Here is an 11,407-nt window from a genome sequence, read left to right on the forward strand (position 1 = left end):
ACCCCCAATGAAAGAATAGACCATTCCAAGCTTTTACTTGTTGTTAAACAAATGTTTAAACAACTCTATTCAATTAGAAACTTTTAATGTTTACTAAAAGCCTGCCAGATATTAATGGAGAGTTATTACATTAATAGTTACAGTGTGTGTACTTTCATGGTTACATGATGACATGGTAGTAGCAAAGCCAGTCAAAATGATTGAGCTCATATATCAAAAACCCTTTATTTAGATTTAAGATATAACATATTCCTTAATGTAATAAAAAAATGAACAAAGAAATACATACTACTAAAATAAACTTTTTAATATAGATTCAAATGTATACACTTTAACACTGAATAAAAGCATAAAACAAACCTTTTAACAGTGTCAGACATATCATGCAAAACAATAGAACCTTTAATCAAGATCAAAGCATAAAATAAACCCTTCATAAAAGATATATAAAATAATAGTAATAAAAGATCCTTTTGCCAAATAAAATCATTTTAACAAAATATACAAAAATGAAACTTGTAAAATACACATTAAAATAAGCCAGCCAAATCTATGAAGTAAACGAAGCATGTTAACCCTCTGTCAACTGCAGCTACTTTGAAGCTATAGATAGTAATGCTCACTATAATTCTGAATTTGCTAAATGTATCTTCATGAAATTGGGCAGACTTTTAGTAAGCATTATAAGTGTGTTGTATACAAAGAAACAGATTTTTTGTAATAAAGTATTTCTACTAAAGATTTGTCTGTGAATTTACAAAACCTTTAATGAGTCAGTCTGAGTGATAGGTGATTTACATGATAAGAATAGAAATACTTCTTTTCGTCTTAAAGTTTCATATTTCACTTCCATAACCTGTAGAACCTCCTAAATGAATATCAAAAGCTTCTTTCAGTAAAACTTGTATATTTTATTTCTTATTTTCTCTACCACAGTGCAATAATTATCTTATATTGAAAAAACAAATTGAAAAACACAACATGAAATTAATTATACCTATTTTTTTGTAGAATGACAGCAGGTTGTAACAGACAATTACAATTATTTATCATAATAGCCTCAGCTATTTAACATCTGCTTGAGTTGAATTTTATTATTTTAAAATGCACTTTAGACCCTATCTAAGTACATGACAGGTAATTAACTACAGTGGGAGAGCTTAGTATAAACAGTCAATTAAGTTACAATGACATTATGCAGTTAGCTTGAGCTGGTCTTGTGGAATTTGTTTACTAAATCTTTTTCACTTACTTTTTGTTATCTAATCTAATAAGTTTGTAATTTTTACATTTTAATTACTTTTGTTAAAAATATATACAACATTAAATAAAAACATATACATAAAAGAATAAGAATTTGTACTCGGAGAGCATATTTCCTTAGCACTAGTATTTTCATACTATGTTGGTTCTTCACAAAATCATTAGTTTTCCTTTCAAATATGCATTTTAGAACATCCTAAATATATATAAATTGTCTGCATGGCACTCAACTAGCAATCTCAAATATGTTAGTATTCCTGAATTGACTGTCAGATATGTTGTGACGGATGCAACTCAAGCATTATCACTAGTGTTGGCTGCTTCCACTTCACATATCATGCCGAAAACCATTCCAGCATGCAGACAAATAACAGATTCTCCATAATTGCAGAACAACAACAGGACTTCATGCCCTCCTTTGACAGATAACTGATCAAGCTAATGCTACTTGCTTTCTGGACAGGACACAGCTTATTTTATGCGTGGGTTCTATAACCACATTACACAGCATTGACTCACTAAAATTTGTTTGTATTAAACTACAGAACACCACTTGTGTACCTGGGGATACTTTGACTTCCTCTCCTACATACATTCACTGTTTGTGGGGACAGTCTGGCTGACACTGGATAACTCTAATGTGGAACATCAGTTTGTTAGTTGCACAGGCAAAATTGACCGATAAGCTTTGTAATACATCCATTCCAAAGATGCGATACCAGATCCAAGGTCATTGTCAACTATCCAGGCTTTGTAAGTGAAACCACTTGAACATAGTCAGTGTGTGGCCTCTCCATTAACGTCTAGTTTATTACCATTTGCCAGAATAAAGTTTATGTCAACTGGCCCAAATGAAACACCTGATGTTCTGCGAGATCTACCAGTGTTATGGCAGCTATTTAATCAAGTATAAACTTTATTTCTTGCCATTGTACTCTAACAGGTTCACACCCAGCCCTAAGAGAGAGAGCTTGGTTCATTACCACACTTTTTGGTGCAAATTGTTCATTGCTCTCCCCAACTCAGTGGCTAGGTCCAACTTGTTCTCCTCTAGTTTATCAAAGATATAGCAATAATTACTAGTGCTATAGCTTCACCAAAATAGAGGAGACCAAGTTGAGTAATGTTCAAGTGAATTGCCCATACAGTACCTAGCAGCATGGGCAACTTACTTGAAAATGACTCAACATTCCACATACAATGCCGACATTTATCCCCCTTCTTCCAAGACATCTTGAAGAGCCATCAGCTACATATCTTGTGGCACATACATTATAGGAGGCCCGGGATAACTGCCTGTTCACTACATATCATTGTGATTGCATCACAATACCAGGATGTATGATTTCTAGCTAATCCTCGATTGGCTTCATCCTTGGCGTAATGTGGATGTTTGGGTATGTTTGGCACCTACTTTGATTTACTACTTAATAACAAAATAATCATATACATGTGTATAGTGATCTCTAGTATATGTTAAGCATAATTATTATCTAAGCCAGAAGTGTAGAAACTATTGCATATAACTAGTCAGAAAAGCACTTCACAAAATAGACTGATAGACTTTACAAGATAAACTGGAAAAATAATCAAAAATGGGAAAAATAGAAATCCAGATGCTTTACAATAAGTTATAACAGTTTTAAGTGTAGAGGTCATCATCAAAATTGTTATTTATGTTGTGACAAAATAGAAAATAAATTATCAGGTTTTTATTGAAATCCATTTGTCACAACTTTTTGCCTGCTGTGTAAATACTGTTGTATATTTATTTTTATTCAAAGTTATTTTAGTAACAGTGCATATTTGTATGTTTGAAATTCTTCATAATTGTGAATTTTGAAATCAAAAAGTATCTTGAAAATAATTTTCTTGTTACTTTGTTCACGTGTCTCATAAGTGCAAATCAAGATTTTTGTTGTTACTGTAACTAGAAATTTTTAGGTCTTCCAACTAAAGAAAAAATAGACTGAAACAAAAACATAAATTGATATTGTAGTATTTGTTGATCAAGAATATTAAAAACTTACTCAAACTGGGTGTATGAAACATTTTTTTATATACCCTTATATTGCCATTGTATATTGGAAAAACTATTTTTTTTTTTACTTAATTTCAAAGAAATAAAGTTTGAATTCCATAGCTTTTCCCATAAAACTTTTATCATACATGTTGTTATGAATAAAAGAAAACAATTACGAACTTGCATAGCTCAAAATACATTTTTTTTTTTTCTCTAGGGAAATAATATGCGAGTTGCTGGTGCTGAAGGAGTTGGACGTCTTCTTCGTCATAATCACCATGTGAAAAGGTGAGTGCTTGTGTACAGTATTTTATTATACAAGCTGTAATGCTATAACTTCTTAATAACTTAAACAATTTAACCTATGCAAGAAGGAAATAAGGTATATAACAATATTATAAATATATCATTTTTTTTATAATGATCAGCTCAACACAGACATAACAAGCAGGTTACAAGGTGGCTATAAAAATTTTAAAAATGACAAAAGTGGGTATACTGAACAAATCCCAAACATTTGTGATATGGTGAATCTTACAAAACATTTTTTACAGTTTGTAGTTAATAGTTCTTAAGATAGAATTGCAGACCTCCCAGTGAAACTTTGAAACATATAAAAACTTTTATTTTAGCTCAGAATAGATGCAAAACAAATCTTTAAAAAAAACATATAAATTTGATGGTAAATATATACATTGAAACTTCACTAGTCCAGAAATTGATAATCCAGATGATATTTTGATATAGACGAACATTCAAAACAGAAACTTTAATCAATAATGTTATATCCATATTCCAAATCCAAACAGCTATTTCTTATAACAAACATACATTTCATATGGATACATTATTCAGTAATCCATACATGACTCCACAAGAGTCAAGTAGGGGTCAATCTGAACAGGAAGCAAGGTGATAATTACTGACCACAAAACACCTGCACTCACAGTGTGTACAGGTTTATGACAGTGTTTCTGAGAATGACCTTCACTGTCAAGGGGTACCAGTTTATGACAGTTTTTCTGAGAATGACTGTTGCAGTACGAATCTATGTATGAACTATAAAAGGTAACAAGAGGTCATCAGAGTGATTTATGCTACAGTCAGGTGAAGTCACAGTGCTTCAAAAACAAAGACACTTAGAAATATTAGCCTCATTAACTTATAATGGTTGTTTATATAAGAAAGCAATACATGTATTATGTATTCCAAAAGTAAGTTTGAGCAAAATTATGATTTATGTGAAGGTAATGACATATTATGTCAATTTGATTATGCAGTTTGTATAATTGTTGATGACATATAATAAACTGATCAGCTTATTGTACATACAGTTGTTTTTGTTTACCAGTTACATGTCTACATTTACTGGTTTTCAACTGTACATTTTTTGATTGATAATGTATGCTATTAACATAGTGTCATAGTGTAGCTTTTTTTATCCTATTAATTTTTTTTTGCTTCATCTTAACACTTACAAAATCTCCCTGTTAGATACAATTTTATTATTTCAGAATTACTTGAATCACAAATGTTTAATTTCTTGTATTGAATTTGAATATTAATAATATTTGACATCATAACCATACATTTGTTAGTTTTAAAACATAGTGCTGAAACTTAGTTCATTTTACAGAATACAATATGAAACTTGTTTCATTTTAAAGATCAAATGGACATTAACTATGAGTGTTATCCTTGTCTTCAGTGGCTTTGAAATATATCCATTTCTAAGTGAAAGGCATTTAAGTTTGTGAGCAAACCAACCTATATAAAAGGAGGCTTGATATACTCTATTATTTCTGTATTTAGCTTATGTTTGCGAGTTACTTCTAATTATTATGTTATCTCTTGCTTGTCATTTCTTGTGATTAAGTCTATATAGGTTCTTCTTCTCCACCACATTATTGTTCTTGATTTTGAAACAGATACTGATTTCTGTTCCTTTGCTTTTCAAAACTATTTGCATTTATACTGAATACTTGTGTATTGATTTTCATGGTATCCTTCAAAAATTACCCCAATTCTTTTGAGTCTGATTTTTTTTAGATCTCACAGTTTGGACAGCTGGTACTTTGAAGCCACTGTTTCTTCACATTCAAGTCTGTCTTCGTCTGTTATATTTTATAATATTAATTACCAGACCTCCAAAGTTATTGCTTCTCCATTTTTTACGTATTAAGTTTGTCTGTGAAGTCTTTGTAATTTAGGGGTCTACTGCTTTTTCATTTTTCTCTAAGTTCTTACAGTATTAACCACTTATCCTTCAAAGTTACTACATCTCCACTTTTGAACCTTTGTTTGTATTTGTCAGATTATTTGGAATTAACTGTCAGTCCTTGGAAGTTGATGCTTCACCATTCGTTGAAGTTGTTTGTATGATAGATCTTATCTTACTATAATTGACATAGTTGTATGTCAGTATCTATGTATGTAACCAAAACTCCTGCGCCATCTACTGAATGGCACCACAAACAAAATTCCATAAAAATAATTCTCTCTTTATTCAAGATTCAGACAATTAGAAAAATAACTGTGGTATATGCAACAACCATTTCTTTATTATAGAACACAATTTTCAATAAAATAACTCTCCTCACAACAAGAACACGACTTTCACTAGGATTGTACATGAGGGTTTGATTATATCTTTATTAATGTAATTTTTAAATGTAGTCCTGAGAAATTGGAGTTCTTAAAAAAAACTATTATTTTTTTCAATAAACAGTACCACTTTTAATGTGTAAAAACATTACAGTTTATATGAGTAAAATTTATAAAACTTTTGAGTTCTGTACATTGAATCGTTTTGATGTAATGAGTTGTGTATGACTAATAAGCACAATCTGGACACTTTCCTGTGCAGTACTTCCCAGAAAAAAAAAATCCTTTTTTAGAAAATGTTTTCAGTGAGGTATGAATATTACGATTAATAATTACCAGTACAAACAGCTGCTCGTAGGGCAGCATTTCAGCTAGTAGTTTTAATCATCAGTCCTTGGAAGTTGTATTTTGAACCCGTCAGATCATTTGGTATTAACTACTAGTCTTGGAAGTTGCAGCATATACACTTGTTAAGTCTGTGTACATCTATCAGATCTTATAATATCAAGTATCAGTATAACATCAAAACCTAGTTAATAAATCAAATTTTAATATAAGAGTACTTAATTTTATAAGGAAATAAATGAAATCCTCAATCTCCCCTAGTATAAGAATTGTGGCATCTGCTCTCTGGGTCTTCCCTCTTCTCTCATTTATTTACCACCCCTCTGAGAGGTATGGAATTTAAAATAAATTATTTATTATAATATAGATATTACTTGGGCAAAGCATAATTTTTACAGACTTCATTCTTATTTGTTTATGGAACCGTAAAGTAGAAAATCAGACCCATTTGCCACATCTCTCTGTTACATTCTCTCTTTTACAAATTGCTTATAGATTTTTCTGAGATTTTATACTGTATTATTTATAACCAATAGAAAGCCAAACATTTAATCTGTCAAATGATATATTATATTAGATTGTTTTCTGTACCGGGCATTCTCTATTTCATTGTTCAGTTTCAAGTTTTTTCTCATGGGAATCACAGTGACAAGCTTAGCTGAATTTTTAAAGCCTCTTAGAACAGTGTTTGTTTTTTGTGTGTTACTATTCTATGTTCTTAGTTGCATTATTTAAGTAAATAGAAATTATTTTGTGTAATGGCACCATTAGTATAAAAAAAAGTATGATTAAGTTTCATGGACAGTCAACAAAACAAAAAAGAAGACCCAGATATAAGTAATTAGAATATCAAAATTAAAACTAATTAGGTTAGATTAGGTAAGATAATGAATAAAATTATTTTTGAGGTATGGTTGCAAGCGTCTCATGTGTTACATAATTTGATATGGTAACATGAGCTGCACATTCTCCGAATGATTTATAACTTGTGTAGGGGGATTATTAGTTAGACACAGTTCAAAGGTCAATAAAATTAATTATGAATAGATGTATACTGTTATGAGCTTCAAACTATTTAGAACAAACAACTGACCCCATATAGAGTTATGGTAGAGAAAATAACAGATAAAATATAAAGTTTTTCTGAAAAAAATGTTTGATATTTATTTAGGAGGTTTTAAAGATTACACAAATGAAATTTGAAAATTTTCAGAGGAAGAAAAGTATTTTTAATCTTATCATGAAAATCACTTTGCACTAAGAGCAGTCAACACTCTGACTCCCTATATTTTCACATAAATTTTTTAGTAAAAATACTGAATTTAAAATTCTGATTTTTTGACTACAAAAGACTTGCGATATTTACTGAAACCTTGCCAAATTTCACGAAGCTGCATTAAGTACTTTCAGAATTATAGTTTGTATACCTTCATGATTACAAGGTTGTGTAAGATACACAAACCCATTCCTAAAGAGTTAGTTATTAACCCTTGCACCATGCTCTTTCTCCATTTCTTGAACCTTTGTTTTGATTGTCTGTCAGGTCTTATTATAGTAATTATCAATTCTCACAAGTTGCTGCTTCTCTACCTCTTATGCCTTTGCTCATTTATCAGATCTTTTATTATAACTATCAGTTCTTGAAAGCTTGTTTCTCTACTTATGTTTATTAGATATTTTAGTATTAACTACCAGTTTTTGAAAGTTGCTATTTCTTCACTTTTTGAAGCTTTGTACTTGTCTATCATTCCTTGGGTGTTGCTACTTTTTACTTTTGAGTCTGTTATTGTCAGATTGTATGATATTGTTTCCTGGTGATTGCATTTACACAATCATTTTAATCTAGGGTTCAAAATAAATCAATTATGTAAAAGAACAACCCATTCTGCATTCAAGGGATACATAAAAATTGGTAAGAAATACATTAACAGATACAGTTGAAAACATGAGGCAAGTATTTCTTAAAATCAGCGAAAAACATAGATGATGACCTTTGTGTTGAATTGCAACAGACATAGTGAAAAGCATACATGTATAGGCTGCATATTATCTAAAAACTTGCAAAAAATGATCACAAGTGTATTTTATCATAGGAAAAGTGACAAAGCATTAGTCCTGACCAGTATACATGTTTCAAGGTGATCTTATTTTGATAACTGACAAATTCAACCCTTATAGGCATGTTTACATAATGAAAATTATTTATCTCAGCAAAGTGACAAGCTTCCGTTCATTTTGTGCAAACCAATCATAGTTAATTATTTGAAGACAACACTCAAAAGATGGGCTGCAAATTTTTCAAACACTAAGTTACCATTTGTAGAGTGTGCTTACCTATCAAATCTTAGGCTATTGGATATCAGTCTGTAGAGGCCTCTGTTTGTCTTTCAGATGTTCTGACACTATCTACCAATCAGTGAAAGTTACTAAATGTCCAGCTTTTGCTTTAGGTCTTGTGATATTGACAATCAGTCCTTTGGTGTTGCTTTTTTCTCCATGTTATATTAAATCTGTGCTTATCCTTCATATGTTACAATGTTGACTACTAGTTCTTAGAGATTACTGTTTTTCTGAGTTATTGATTGTCTTTTTTGCTTTTCCTTCATATCTTATAGTCCTAACAGTCATTTTGTAAGAGGTTACTGCTTATCCAGTATGTTGGGTTTGGCATCTATCGAGGTTACTACTTCTCCAAATTGTTAAGTCTATCTTTGTCTATCAGGTCTTATTTTATTGACTTACAAATTAACTCTGGGAAGCCTCCTTTTTTAGTTAACAATGTTCTTTCTGTATTGTTAAACCTGTGTTTGTACAGTTTATTAGTATCATTGCACTTCCAACATCTAGGATATTATACATTTAATATTTTCTACTATGAATTACTTCACTTATCTCCCTGTTTCTTGTCTTGTGTTGCAACCACTAACTCTTTACTTATTTTTATACGTTGCAGTTTTTACTTTTCTTGACCACATTGCAGGATTACTGTTACAACCCAATTTTCATAGAATTGTCTCTGTATAGCTTAAACAAGTTGGTGCAGGTAACTTGCATGTATTTTATGCAATATGTACAGGTCTTTTGACTTTGTTGGCATTAATTATATGTGAATCTTAATCATAAGTATATAAGTATTGATATTGTAAGACATCTGTTGCAGTTATTTTACAATGTATGTGTTGAATGAGTAGCAAATCACAAATCACTATGCTTTGTGTGCTTTATTTAGTCTTTGTTTAGAGTGGAACACATTGGGTCTACTTCCTGATAAATTTGCTCTGCTTGCAGAAGGTTTGGCAGTTAATACATCCCTAAAGGTAATATGTACTTTACTCTGTCTTTTTAGGCACAACATGTTTTTATTTCTTATTTTTGTAGAGTTTAAAAAGTAAAGAAACAAAGAAACACATTATTGTTTACTTAGATTCATGTATTAATGTATGTTAAATACAAAGTAATGGGTGTAGTTAGGAATGATTATTTGACCAGCCAAAAATGGTCAAACTCAAATATTATTCAGTTGCTGTAATGGTAAAAATATGCAGTGAGCATTAAAATTTTAGTTTAGTTTTAATCTTGTATGTTATGAAGTTTTTGAAGCTTCTTTATTGACCTTTTGTTAGACTGTTCTCAAATATCAACCGATTAATTTAGAAATTGAATTTAAGAATGTCTTTAATTACAAATATCTGTGTTTTTTCAAGTTCCAATTGTATATTTTTGTAATTTTACTAGTACCAGAACTTCAAATCACTAAATCACTTGATTAACTTCAGAATTGAAAATAACATATATATAGTTCTTCAAAACAAGGTGTGTGCTATTTTTTCTATAGCTTTTGTTTCTTGCTCATTTTATGTGTAGTTTTCAGTTGTATACTAGTTTTAAGTTACAGATTATCTGCTAAAATAATCACCTTGTAAGTCAGCATCTTAGGTTTTGCCTATTCCTAAGAGTTTATTTCTTCAACCTGAAATTATGATACAGTGAACAACTCTTCAGTCATTGATCTATTGACATTTTGGTCTTCAGCTTCCTATCCCATCCCTTCATTTTTTAGATCCCTCTTCTTTTATGTAATGTTGGGTATCTTTTATTTTAACATGAAGTTACAATAGACAGGGATATTTTTTTAAATCTGAAGTTATTATAGACATTGAACAACTCTTCAGTGTGGACCATTTACATCCAGCAAACACTGTAGTACAAAGGAGAGACATATTAAGGTCAATCACAAATGGCTGAAATACAGGCCTTTCCACCATATTAATGAAGAAAGATTATTAGATTTTATGCCAGCGATGACATCACACTGTTTTCCAAACCAAAAGATATCTTCCTTACCTTAAAACTTAACACTGTTCCTTGCTATGAAAATTAACAAAATGTATAAGAACATTCTTCTTATCATTATGATCTTTGAAATTGGCTACAATCACAATGAAGTCATGAAATGCACTAAATAAGATCTTTTATCACTGAATTCCTTCTCTTGGTAATGAAAATTAAAGCTGTCAAAGTGGTCTTGGCTGATAACATAGTTGTATTGATCTTGGGCATTGCCCTTCATCTGTTTCTCCTTAACTTTATAGTGTGGACTGTTTTCTGCTTGCTCACTGTATGGTGAGAAACTCTTGTTTGGCATTAGACAATGTAGCTGACTGTCTCCATTCATTCAGTTGGCTGTTTTATAGTGGGAAAACGTTGGATTAAATTTGCCTTCCGAGACACACCTCTTTTTACACTTTAACTTTATCCTAATGAAAGTTTCTCTTCTCTGCCCATCTAAGCATTGATATGAATTATACCTTACTTGCTCCACTCTTTATACTCCACTATATCTCCCAGATCAATTTTAATCTTGTGACTCTCTCCACCTACATCAATTTGCCCTCTATACCTGATCTGTATATAAGCTCCCCATTATTACTTCTTATATTCTTTTTCTCAATGGCAGAAATTACAATGATGGTCTTATTTGAATACTGCGGGTTTCTCTTCAGCGTTATTACTACGTTTTTCAATGTTTTCTTTTAGACCTGTTCTAGTTGGTCTTGAGTTTGTTGTTTATTTTCTTTGTTTTACTAAAAAAATGAAAAAAAAATTTGGAACATTATTTGATTATGAATACACACATTCATGTCTCTGACCCAGAGTCCCCTTATGCTTCTC

At 30.8% G+C, this 11,407-nt stretch overlaps 1 protein-coding gene across 1 annotated transcript in view; it reads left to right on the forward strand.

Annotated features, from left to right (window-relative positions):
* LOC106478443 (leucine-rich repeat-containing protein 45-like) overlaps nucleotides 1-11,407 on the forward strand; it is a 72,155-nt gene that overhangs the window by 15,220 nt on the left and 45,528 nt on the right. The window contains exons 5-6 of the mRNA XM_022382040.1: nucleotides 3,504-3,574; nucleotides 9,465-9,552. Of these exons, the coding sequence (XP_022237748.1) occupies nucleotides 3,504-3,574; nucleotides 9,465-9,552 (159 nt within the window). The remainder of the gene's footprint in view (nucleotides 1-3,503; nucleotides 3,575-9,464; nucleotides 9,553-11,407) is intronic.

This window comes from Limulus polyphemus, unplaced genomic scaffold, assembly GCF_000517525.1.
Source record: "Limulus polyphemus unplaced genomic scaffold, Limulus_polyphemus-2.1.2 Scaffold212, whole genome shotgun sequence".
Lineage (NCBI taxonomy): Eukaryota > Metazoa > Arthropoda > Merostomata > Xiphosura > Limulidae > Limulus > Limulus polyphemus.